We start from the raw sequence: 13,447 nt of genomic DNA on the forward strand, positions 1-13,447 counted from the left end.
AACCCACGTGAGTTTCTGCTTTCAACTTGTCGTTTGGTTGAGTAAAAGTAAGGGTGAGACAAAATTTCCAGCAAAATCATCAATGGGCTTCCAAAGTCACCTGCAGTAACTCAGGCTCCATCCATTAATATTAAAAGTCAGTATTTTCTGTCTTCTGAGGCAAGTCAACAGCCATTTCCTGGAACTATTATAGCCCTGAAACAGGCGTGTAAATACAAGTCACTTGCATGTTGAAACAATTTGCCAAACATGCAAGATGTTCTGTTTTACTCATCTTACTCTTGGAAAGAACCTGTGACAACATTATTTCCTTCAACAATGATTTGTCTTTGGACCAAGCAGTAGGAGGAGTAGAAGTGTTTCTACTAGCTAATGCTAACAGCTAACATTTAGCTAATAAGTATTGCGATAATATTATTGGTAGATACAGATCTTCTCTTTCTTTGTCTTTCCTCCACTGATATATAGGTCGTTGTGGGATCAGTGTGATGAGTTTGGGCACATCTCAGCCCTGGCCAGGCTAAGTGACTCTAATTAGAAGCTTTTGATCCTCCGTCCCAAGCTGAGAGCACTTTTTTTCTCACTTCATCCCCATCTAGTTATTGTCCTATCTTCCTTCAGTCTTCCTCACTAACTTGCACACTTTGCTGTTGCTGCTTTTTATCACTGCACTAACCCCCAAAACGTTTTGTTTTTTTTCCTTTAGTAATGACGTTATGTTTTAAGCATGGTACTTAGGTAATACATACAGGGTAGTGTTCTCTAAATCACCGGATGCTGTTTTAGTGTTTCTTCTTCCGATATTCTGAACACACGCAAAACAGCAAAAGACCGTGTAAATGCTTTTAACAAGCTTCTGTCTTGTGGTCTGAGTGATCAGGTCATCTCTGTTTACTTAACTTAACAGCTTACCATGTTAGTTAAATAATGGGTCAGTTTATGTCAGCAAAATGTTTAAAATGATTTCTGACCAAGAAAATCTGGATCATATTTTAGCAGTTCTGTTCACCTATGGCTTGCCATCTGCTGATATTAAATAGGAGAGAGTATTCATTGAATGTATTAGAACTCTGCAAACATTAACAGAGTCTTTCTTCATAAGTGCATTCTTTATTTAAAGGACTGACTTTTTTTTTCCAACTCTATTTATCCCCATGGGGCATTTAGCGCACAAAGCAGTCGATCAAAGGACCAGCTTGATGGATGAAGGGGGAGCAATTCGGCATTAAGTGTCTTGCCCAAGGACACATCGGACATGTTGCTCGTAGGAGCTGGGGATTGAACCCTCAACCTTCCAGTTCGAGAGACTGTACCCACCGAGCTACAGCCACCTTTTACTTAAATTTTGATGGTTTCTTTAGCATACATACTGTACATATTTTTCGTTTGCCATTGTGCTATTTCGTAGACAAGCTCTGCTACATATCCTGAACATGAATGAATATCGGTGCAATCTCAAAGTAAATTACGTCCTGGCTGAGATGATTTATTTTAATTTGGATTTATTCAAATAGGTTTATGCAAAGAACAGTTTACCACAGTGTATAATCACAGTTGTCTGCACATTGCTTTCAACTTGATCTGTTTTGATATTTTTCTGAAAGTCTAACAGGAATACAAAATAAGCACTTTCCAGTGTCAAAACCAAGGCTGCCCACTGCTTCCTACCACGTGACATGATAATCCATTATTCAACTCACAAACAGAGAAATTTACAATTTCTTGATTAATTAGGGGTAATTGGCTACATATATTTCAGGTTTTTATTAAGTAATGCAGATTACTGTTTTGCCTGACTTTAGGAATTCCAGAAACAGGCAATAAATTGGGTAGTTTTGACCAGATTTAGGAAAAAAGTCCCCTATCACACATTCAACAGACCCAGGATTTTTATTCTTTGTGAATTGTATTTCAGTTCTCCTACATAATGTCAGTTCAGCGTTTAGTTTTCTTTAAGTCTTGGTTTTTGTCTTCATCAATATCTGAGAAAAATAAAGTAATATTATATGTTTTGCAGCCAGGTAGCCTGAAAATAGCATCCTTGTGAACCTCAAATCTGTTGTGAGATGTTGTGACAACCCCACAAATAACTAAAGGCTGGGTACTTATTCCTTATGTTTGTCACTACCAGTGGCCCCTTTCACATTAAACATACAAAGTTAAAAGCCAGAAAAAGTTGAGACAAGAACCACAACAAGAATCGAATAAGGAGAGATCTAACACAGTGAGAGATGACGTGAAGTTAAGAACACAAATGAAGGAGAAAAGTATAAAAAGAGTGACAGAAATAGTGGAGAAAATAGCAGGGACAGGCAGGAGAAAAAGAAGACAAAGAGAGAAAGCTAAAGAAAGAGTGGAGATTGTCCTGGGGAGGATGTAAGGAAAGAGATTTGGGTCATTCTGTATGACTGGCAGGAACAAGGGAATGTAAAAGAGAGGAGGAAGCAGCGACCGATGAGGCAAAGTAGGAAGAGGAAGAAGAAATGGATTCTTATAGTAGTAAGGTACATAGAGTAGGCCTGAAATATTGTGGCTTGTGACTTACACAGCCCATTCAAATAATTGAATTCGACTGAAAAAACTGTTGTTCCGGGGGGCAATTCAAAGGCACACAGAGCAGTAAATTAACCACAGAGCAGGTACATGAAAAATGTTAAACCTAAAATATAAAGTGTAAATTAATCACAATAATTCTACTTTACAGCACTATATTTGTAAGTTAAGTTTCTTACAGTTACTTGATACTAATTCAATTGCAATTGTAAAAAGACGAAAAAGTGCTGCGTAGTTTTACTTAACAGCTTATTTGAATGCTTGAATAATCACAGGTTTTAATTTGTAATACTTAAGATTTCAGTCCTGGTTGATTTGGCTAGTGACTGATGTATCTGTTTATTGCACAATCAAAAAAAAAGTCAAGTTGTTTTCTTGATGATTTATCAGTGATGATTGTCCACAGTGCTAATCATAGCAACACATATGTTACATTTAATGTGACTGTTTCACAATTAAAGCCAGTCAGAATTCTCTGAAGCAGCAGGAAATGTTGAACTTTAACAATTTTTAAAGGGATGAGTCCATAAAGTATACACCTCTATGGGGCATTATCCCCAAAAGGACATAATCTGAGGTTAGAACAAAAGTACACAATTCACGTTTGCGTTCACTTTGCAATCAATATTTCACATTTTTAAAGGTTTACCAATAACCTGCTGAAGTCTATCATGAGGAAATAGAACACATCTTCAGTATGACATTGGGAGATAAGTCTTTTCCATAGCCTACAGCTAATAGATTGCTTCAAAGCTATTGGTATAGGCTTACATGAGTAAAATACATGTGCTAAGATCAACAACAAAACCTACCTTCTTTTCAATTTCTTTACATTTACCTTTATCCATTCTTGAAGTTTTTTCAATTTGACCATTTTCCTACAAGAAACAAAATTGTGACTCTGTTGGTACCGATGGTACCTCATTGTTACCAATACAGGCTCTTGCAAGAGTTGGCACTTTAGGTAAGAACAGTAAACAACCAGTTTTACTACATTTATTCAAACAAAAAATGAGATATCATGTAGAGCAATAAATAAGTTTATCAAATAATGGATGGAGCTGTAGGTGAGTGAACAGTCCACATGTGGCTAATGTTAATTGAAATATTAGGATTCAAGATTTTTATTTGTAACACGCTCATACAGATGTGCAGTGACGTGTAATGCCAAGCCATGCAATAAAAAACAACAATTAAGATATTCAGTATATAAAGTAAAAATGAAGTGTTATTGTTTGACACAATAACACTGGCATTTGGTTTGTGATCTTTCTTGCTTGTGTTAAATCTTATTTCAATCAATCATAGAAATAGCAGACCCCACCCCAAGCAAAAAACAACTTTGTAAAGAGGTAATATATATGGTAAATATATATTTAAATACAGAAACGTGGATTTACTGACCATTGGTAATATCAAAAACAGAGTCTAATACAAACCTAAATCCCACAGTAGAAAAATATCCTGCTGTGCCACACAATCGTAAAAAAACAACTACAGTATATGGGAAGAATAAAAGAAAGCTGACTATGTAATTTCTAATGGTTTGCCTTAAACATCACCATTTCAATATAGATATTTACTTTATTTCTGAACTGTTGTTGCTATATTAACTTGGGAATTAAACGTGCATAAGAATTGTGTGACAGGTTGGAAGTTGAACCTTTCCTAACCCTTTGTTACCAACAGTGGTGACTGTAACCTACTGTACACGTGAACTAGTCAGACGATTGTATTCTTTTACCAGCCAAAAGATTCCAAATGATGGCTGGTAATGTGCCAAACTGTCTGGCAATGCAGACCGACTTTCCAGCCAGGAACCTCTGGGCAGTAACTGGCTGGCGGAAAGTGTTTCTTACTAAAGAAGAATCATTATACAGTAGAAATAAATCAGCACTTTTACTGTAGAAGAAAACAACGGGTTCGTTTCTATGTGTAAGGTCAAAACAAACCATTACATAAGGGTGCAGAAAAGGCCTTTGCCAAGCTGTGACAAATCAGACGCTGCTAGCACTCATGTACTGCCCTGAACCCGTTCCCAACCCGTTTCACTGCCAAATGACAGAACCAAAAATATTTAACTTTGGAGGCTAGCCTACTGTACATCCTTAAAAAAAGGATAGGATCCATGGTTCATCCTATAGTTTGTAATGGGCTTCTTTATTGACAAAGTAGAGCCATAAATTGAGGGGCTGAGCTAAAAATGGATAAATGGACTTCTCTTTTGGTTCTGGAGGAAATAACTGGTGGACATACAAACCATAACCAAAGTCACGAGGATAGCTTCAGGATTAGAAGCTTAGTTTACTGAAAATTCATACCAGCAAACAAGCAGTTTACTTATCATGTATATATGAAAAACTTAATCAACTTAGCTCATTAAAATAAAAGATACAACTCTGATATTCTGGCTAGTTTATCTCACAGAACACGTTTAAATATTTTTACACAAAATTTTGCCTCAAAAAAGTATAATGCCTGTACCTTTGTATTCTATATCAGAAACAACAATATTCTTTTGTGAACTAAGCCAATAAACTGTTAATGACTATTTTTAAACAATTTGGGTTACACGGGCAAATTTTCAATTCCAATAAAATTGGCTTAACCCGCTAACCGTTCTTTGGAATACATTTCTAGAGAAAACTGAAGAAAAAAAAAGTATGCCATTAAAGTAAATTCCTTCAATATTATTCTCTTTATTTGAGACCAAAAATGTACTGTCGAGGCATATGAAATCTGAAAAGTTACTGGACATGGTCATCCTCTCGTCTGTGTTTAGAGATTCCCCTCTGATTTACGATCAATCGATGTGCACTCCTCTTTTAAGAGAGTGTCTCTGAACATCAGAAATCATCCTGTTTGTTTTTGCTCAGAATATTTTACATCCACCACTGACTCTTCTTAACATAGTGTAATAGATCAACCTGTTCAATGGTCAATACCAAGATGCACATCTGTTTCAGCGCCATTAAAGTATTTTTACATTTAGAGTCCCCCATTGATTTCATTGGATGAGAGTTATTGATACGAGCAGTATAGCCACTTGTTCAGAAATGTTTTAGCTACTTGAAAAACATTTCAAGTTGAAGCGGTGTCATACAACTTGAAAACTACAATTGAATTATTACAGTTAAACAGTGAAAGATCGTGATAGCCATGTGAAATATATGGATCACATCCCTTTATGGATGAAATATATTTTGGATTAAATCTTCACTGGATTTGGGACCCTTTTTTAACAGACTGAACGTTATTGTTGTAATATTATAATCAAGAGGGTACAGTAAATCTTTAATGCAGTTATTTATCATCGCTTGTTTATCATTGGTCTAACAGATGCTTACATTTTTGCTGCTGTGTTGACAGGATCTTGAAAGGTTTTTATCTTTCTAGGGATGTGAAAAGCAACTGTGCAAATAATCACTACGATAAGGAAAACACACTCAACATTTCCAGTCCCGTGGGCGGGCCATCGGATTAATGTAATGCAGTATGTGGTTAATGCTTAAAACAGCTTGATTTGGAGAAAGTGAGTGGAACCTGTGGATGATTTGACTCATAGAAAGAAAAAATCTGGTTTTGGAACAGGGAGTATTATCTCTGTGGGTAGTGTGGCTCCTGCTTAAAAACACACTCATGTTTGTTGAGTGCAGTCTCCCTTTCTTTCACAATGTATGTTTTATCTCACATTAGTATAAATTAACAAATACCTTTATATTTCTATAACACCTCTGACATCAAAACTTTAAGAGAATAATTTACTTGTTAAACTGAGAATTTCCCTGAGCTTCAATAAACTACAAATGAAGCAATACTAGAAATGTACATGTGCACTAATAAATACAATGTTTTTAAAGGTGTAATTTCCAGTTGAAAAATGAGAACATGTAAATTAACGTGTGTGTGTGTGTGTGTGTGTGTGTGTGTGTGTGTGTGTGTGTGTGTGTGTGTGTGTCTGTGTGTGTGTGTGTGTGTGTGTGTCTGTGTGTATGCTTGTGTGAATCCAGGGCAGCTCTAGATAGCAGTGTTAAATTAGACCATGATAATAAGCTGTGGGACTTAATGTGCTCCCTGAGGATTAGACGAAGACTTCATCTGTCTGTCTTCATCACTGACCTGACACACACACACACACACACACACACACACACACACACACACACACACACACACACACACACACACACACACACACACACACATTGACCCTTACACTGTTTAGGAGAAATGCACACACTTGAAAGATAACACAGGGAGTGTTTAATGCATAGTTTAAAATCTGATAAATGGATTTTTGGTTATAGGCTGCGCTGCACTAGGCTGTAGTCATTGTCTCTGTTAAACCTGGACCGAGTTTTCAACCATTATTTACTGAAACAGAGACTGTTGAAGCTCAGCTATGCCAGCGCATATTTGAAATGCTGTCTCAAACTATCGGCCAACCTGACAAGCTGTACAGTCAGTGCCGATAAAGACACAAATTGACATTTTAGATGTGTCCGCAATGGCCTGATTTTTAAACGCTGGATGTTGGCACTAGTTACTCATAGTATTTAAGAAAAAAACATAATAATTTAAAATGAAGCTCGGAGGTACTGGTAGGCTGAGTTTGTTCTTTGTACTCTCTTCCACATGCTTGATATGCAGAGATTTGTTTAGTTAAGTAGTATCAGGTGGGATGATTTACAAAGCATGTAATTGGTCTGTCAGGTTCCGGCAAAAATCTTTACTGGAAAGACTGCTGCAGTATCAAGTGGAGACTTTTTCAAATTCTATAAAACTTCTTGTCTGAATGTCATCTCAAGTCTAAATGGGACCGTTTCCAAGCTTCAGAGACAATCAATAAATGCTGAAGAACATAACGATGTGGGAAAACATTTTAACTTTTTTTTGATCAGAATTGAGAATGTGTTGGCGTCATCTGGATAAACAGAAACTGCAGTAATATCTGGATCAGTATGAGATTTCTTTTTCTGGGTGTTAATTAGTGTTACTTTGAATACCACTGGTATTTACATGTTAAAACAAGAATAGATAAAAAAAATTGTCAATGGGTCGTCTGCGTTGACCAGCTAACATTTCAAGGGCATGATTCACCTCAGTTGATCGGTTGTGTCAATATGCCCTGTCCATGCCCTACCTGTTATACAATGCTACACAACTCCTTGTACTGTCTTTTGTGATGTCATGTACTGACTACTGCAACTCCTTACTGGCAAGTCTCCCTTCACACACATTTAAACCTCTGCAGATGATCCAGAACGCAGCAGCACAACTGGTTTTCAACCAGCCCAAAAGCGCATGTCACTCTGCTGTTCCTCTCCCTCCACTGACAAAAAATGACTCATGCCTACCTGAACTCCCTCATCCAGGTCTACACTTCTCTCGCAAAGAAGGCGCCATGGTCCCACTTTCACAGCAGTGCCCTACGTACCCTTCTTTTCCGTAGTCCACTGGTCACTCATGAGTCATTCAACTCCTTTTGTGAACAGAATTATGATCAGCATAGTTCATTTTCATCTCTAAGAAACAGCTGAAGATCCTACTCTTTCGTAAACAATTGACATGTAATGTAATGCAGTGTAAATGTGACATTTTACTTTAATATATATCCAAGCTATAAATATGTTTGAACATTGGTCGCTTCTTCTGCAAATATAATAAATAGAAGATAAAGCAACTTGCTGGTTGCAAAACAGGTGTATTAGTGACCTCTTTTTTTTAAGGGAAAAAGTGCTTCCCTTGGGTGTGGGAGATCAACAAGGACACCCAAATCAGTAGGGGTTTACTCATGATATGTGCTACCTTAGTGCACCTTTCAATAAGAATACATCTCCTTTTTGCTTATTTTGTCATGTATATGGTTATATTATTTCTGCAGTTACTCTATTTCCACCTCTCTTTACCCCCATGTGCCTAATTACCTTTACACTAACCCTGCCAGCTTTATCTACTCGCTCTCTATCCCTCTGACTCTGTCGTTATCAATGAGAGTGCAGCAGTCAGGACACTGAATAAACAGCAGTTCTCTGCTCCCTTAGTGTTTAATTGGCTCCCCCTACCTGCAGCTTGTTGGCATGACTACTTTTTCTACTGCAATGGCCCAAACGCTCCTCCTTCACCAACAGCCACATCAACACCAAAATACTAATGACAGAAAAAAACAATCTCGCGAGAAAAGTATTTGTGTGAAAATGCAGTTACGTGTTTGAGTAGAAAAGACATTTGTGTACTGCAAATAGTAACATGTCTCTTCCCCTCTCTTCTTCTCTCTTCGCAGTATGTGGCATTTGGGTCACTCTTCTTCATTCTCCTCTCCATCTCCACCTTCTGCTTGGAGACCCATGAAGCCTTCAACACCATCTACAACAAAACGGAGACAGTAACTGTTGGAAACACGACACATGAGGAGGTATACAGTGAAGTTTTTGTGTACCAAATCAAAGAGACGTCCACAAGGTCATGTGTCTCTTATATGTATATCTTTAAATGTTTGTCAAAATTACAGAAAACTAAGCTGCAGGGGCAATGATGTCATGACTTGTTGTCCCTCTACTGTATGACCACCACCTAAAAAACTTAATGCTATATTTACTATAATGCAATCAAAACCAGTATAACAGCACAGTAGTGGTAGTACTACTAGTTTGATGCAGAGGTAGGCGGAACATTAGGATCAGTCTGGTAAAAACATATTTAAGGTATTTAACTGCAAGTTATGTATCTAAAACCCTGTGTATAGATCAGAATAATTGTTAACGGAATTAAATGTAATCTCAAAAGAGAAAACAGCTATTTGGACGTTTTTCTTTCTTGTACATGAACTCTGAACAAAATGTCATTTTTGAAATGCTAAAATAGATGTCATCAAAGTGGAATAATAGGATCTTATTTCCTTATAACAACATAAAATCTGTCCCAGCCTCGGCCCTTGAGGCCTCTGTGTTTTGTGTCTGCATGCTATCTGCGAGGCTACCCACGCCTGTAGTTTTAACATAGATTTAAAATAATGTCATCAGATCCCCACATGACCTCTCTTCAAATCATGTAAAATAGCTATTTACTTTGTTTCTGAATTCATCAAATTTGTTTGCCATGTCAGAAAAAGGAACTGTCAATCTATTTGATTCTGTTCATGTATTAATTAGTATATGATTGATTGAATGAAGGCTTGATAAAAACAGCATACCCTTTCCTCTTTTCTTCTATCCTGCAGATCGTGTATGAGGTCGTCACTGACGGTTGGCTGACCTATGTGGAAGGCGTCTGTGTCATTTGGTTCACCATTGAGGTGATTGCGCGTGTCATCTTCTGCCCTGACAAGGCAGAGTTCTTCCGCAGCGCCCTGAACATCATAGACTTTGTGGCCATTGTGCCATTTTACCTGGAGGTGGCACTGAGCGGCCTCTCCTCCAAAACAGCCAAAGACGTGCTGAGCTTCCTGCGTGTGGTGCGCTTTGTTCGTATCCTGCGTATATTCAAGCTTACCCGCCATTTTGTTGGTTTACGAGTACTTGGCCACACTCTGCGGGCGAGCACCAATGAGTTCCTGCTGCTCATTATCTTCTTGGCACTGGGCGTCCTCATCTTTGCTACTATGATCTATTATGCTGAACGCATTGGTGCAGACCCTGATGATCCAACAGCTGCAGCCCACACAAATTTCAAGAACATCCCTATTGGCTTCTGGTGGGCTGTGGTGACCATGACAACACTGGGCTATGGGGACATGTACCCTGAGACATGGTCTGGAATGCTGGTGGGGGCTCTCTGCGCCTTAGCTGGTGTGCTAACCATCGCCATGCCTGTGCCCGTCATTGTCAACAACTTCGGCATGTACTACTCCCTGGCCATGGCCAAGCAGAAGCTCCCCAAGAAGAGAAACAAGCACATCCCCAGAGCGCCGCAGCCAGGAAGTCCCAATTACTGCAAGCCAGATGCCCTGGCAATGGCAACTGCCTCACCGCACAGGCTGATGGGTAATGTGATCGGGCCAGGCATGGTAGGATCTGGCAGCATGATGGGTACCGGGGACTGCCCACTGGCACAGGAGGAGATCATAGAGATCAACAGGGCAGGTAAGTTGTTGAACAGAACATGAATCAGGCATAAAAAACAAACCTTTGAAAGTTTTTCATATATTCATATCACTTTACAACTCTAAATGACTCGTTTTCTTTTAAGTTTTGATTTTATTTTATCGGTTAAATGTAGGACCAAACCCAAACTGAAGTGCAAACCCAAACTGAAGTGCAAGCTGTAAACTTGTCTTTCAAAGTGCGCTATGCAGTTTCAGGCCACAGATGAGGCAGAGCAACTTCAGCAAAACACATGCAGACGGTTCCAACAAACCTGAGGCCATTCAGACACTCTGTGGAAAGTATTAAACAGGGAAGGATCTGATCTATGGGAACCCAAAGAAAGTGGGGGAGTAAATTGAAGATCTTGAAAATCTTAGTTTTTCACAAATACAATGTATTGATAAAAACGATTTATTGGAACACAGTACAACTTTGATAACCTTGGGAGTTTCTATCTATTCCAGGAACAAAACTAGAGTAGATGATGCCAGGTTTTTCATCGACCTTTACTTTTTTCAAATGGATTTAACTCCAATATTATGTCAATATAATGTTAAATGCACAATAATGGAGCTTTAGCTGAAATATTCTAATAGCATTGTGGGGGTTTTTTTACCTTGGCAACAATCAGAAAAAAGAGATGGATAGAAATTTTGTAAAAAAAATCATCAGACCTAAAGGTGACTTTCCTGACCATGACTCACCTAATTGGTTAATTGCCTCCACACTGTATTGAAATAAAATCTTATCATAAATAATGCTTCTGTGGATTTCATTGTAAAAGCAAACAAAGAGTGCAGGCTTCAGAAGAATGTGTTGGAACAGGATTGTTTTCTATGTATTAGCATTGATGGGGGTGTAAACATGGCTTGGCCTGGTTAAAAGTGTTACTGTTGCCAGACATGTGTCATCTCTGCTTTTTTACTTTTCTACTTATAAAGTTTCAAATACTTAAGTTAATCACTGGAGCAGCCTTAACAAATGTGATTATATTGAACTGTCAAGTTTTCTAGTTTCTCATCAAACTGATGACCAGAGGTCAGATTTAAAGCACTAAACTGTTGTGGGAAGTGCATCTCTGTTTTGATGCTGTAAATAACTTGCCGATGTCCTAGTTCGTTCGTGAGCGGAGTGCACTAAAAAGATTTTAATATGAGACGGAATAAGAATGCTTATTACTTTCTCCATACAAATCCACTTTTTTTTTTCTCACAGCCAGATTCTGTTCTGCCAAAGCTGACATGCTAAGATAATCTTGGATTGGCTCTATATGGATATACAGTATTTTCTGCTTGTCTGAACATTGATCAAGGCCATAGCATCTTGTCGCTCTGCTGCTCACATGCCAATCATCAGCACAAAGTCAAGTTTGTGTATGTGTGTGTGTTTGTACGAGTGGTTGGCTGCTTGTGGTGGAGTTATAATGTGTATCTTTTTCGACACTTAAAGCTCTGTTTACACATAGTCTGAATTTGCTACACCTTCCCAGTTTGATAGCAAGCTAACATATGATAACATTGGCTCATTACCATTTACAGATAATGCTGCCAAAATCATTATTGTGTTGGCCTTTTCTATGTGGGCTGTGAATTGATTTTGCAACTAAATCACAGTGTGAAATGTTTTCTTATCGCTTTGTTCTTGGAAAAAAATACTTAAAAAAAAGATGCTCAAGGAAATGATGCTATTAAATGAAGGTTAATATTACTAAGACTATAACTTAGCTAGCCTGTACTAGTGTAGACTAATATGTACCAAGCTTTGAAAGTCTGCTACAGCATGTGTGCTGCAGACTGTAATTACAGCAATTGAAAACTCACAAATTGTTTTCTGCTAAATATGTCTGTAAACAAATGCACAGACATGAAAACAAATTTGTTTGTGTGGTTACCTCTTTGGCCATATCTATAGCTGTTGAGCATTAAATCATATCAGGTTAGGAGTGACAGCCGGTTTGAAAGATACAAACTCTTCTTCTTGACAGCCATCTCTTCTTTGTGTGTGTGCGTGCGTGTGTATGCGTGCGTGCGTGTGTGTTTGTGAGTGTGCAGTATACAGACTCCCATTCCTTTGTTTAGGTCCACTCATTTAGTGCCAAATGATTGTAGCACATGAAGTGTGTGCGTATTTGTGTATGTGTGCTTGCTCTGCTGCAGTGCGTTGGTCATGTGATCAGGACAGCTATCACGAGGCACTAACGCGCCTTTACCCCCCCCCCCCCACCCTCCCTTCTCCTGCACTCTCTTCTCTTTCGCTGTCTTTTTTCCTTTTTTTTCCTTTTTTTGATTTTATTTTTACCTTCCCCTCTTTTTTTTCTCTCTCTCTCTACTTTGCTTTCATCTCACGTTCATCGGCTTCTTTTCCTCATCTTCAAATCCCTTCTCCTTGTCCTCCTTTGACTTGCTCCTCACTGCTCCTGGTCTTATCTCCATTTTCCATTTTTTATTACTCTGATGCTCTCAACCCCCCTTTCCCTATTCCCCCCTACCCACTCCCCCTGTGCTCCTCCTTCTCTCCCCTGAACATTAATCTTCTTTTTCTTTACCTTTCCTCCTCTTCACTCTCTCTCTCTCAACCCCCTCCACATCATCTTTATGCCTTGCCTCCTTTCCTTGCCTGTTTCTATTTCTTTTTTCTCTCTCCCTTCTCCTGACTATTTCCCTTTTCTTCATCCTCTCCTGTTTTCTCTCATTAACTTTTCTCTTTTTCCCTTCATCTTTCTCCCATCTTCTACCCACTTCATACAATGTTTTTTAACATCTGATCACCTTGTATCTTTTTTTTTTCCTTTTTCCTTCTCATTTCCCCCA

General features: G+C 38.4%; 1 protein-coding gene across 6 annotated transcripts in view; it reads left to right on the forward strand.

The window, feature by feature from the left end:
• LOC306837759 (voltage-gated potassium channel KCNC1-like) overlaps positions 1-13,447 on the forward strand; it is a 77,678-nt gene that overhangs the window by 29,709 nt on the left and 34,522 nt on the right. For all 6 annotated transcript variants that reach the window (XR_013780991.1, XM_079365527.1, XM_079365526.1 and 3 more), the window contains exons 2-3: positions 8,837-8,968; positions 9,773-10,634. Coding sequence is in view for 5 of the 6 variants with exons in the window: in XM_079365527.1 (XP_079221653.1) it covers positions 8,837-8,968; positions 9,773-10,634 (994 nt within the window). In the remaining variant the exon portion in view is untranslated. The remainder of the gene's footprint in view (positions 1-8,836; positions 8,969-9,772; positions 10,635-13,447) is intronic.

The sequence above is a fragment of the Symphodus melops genome (assembly GCF_947650265.1).
Source record: "Symphodus melops genome assembly, chromosome: 17".
Taxonomy (NCBI): Eukaryota; Metazoa; Chordata; class Actinopteri; order Labriformes; family Labridae; genus Symphodus; species Symphodus melops.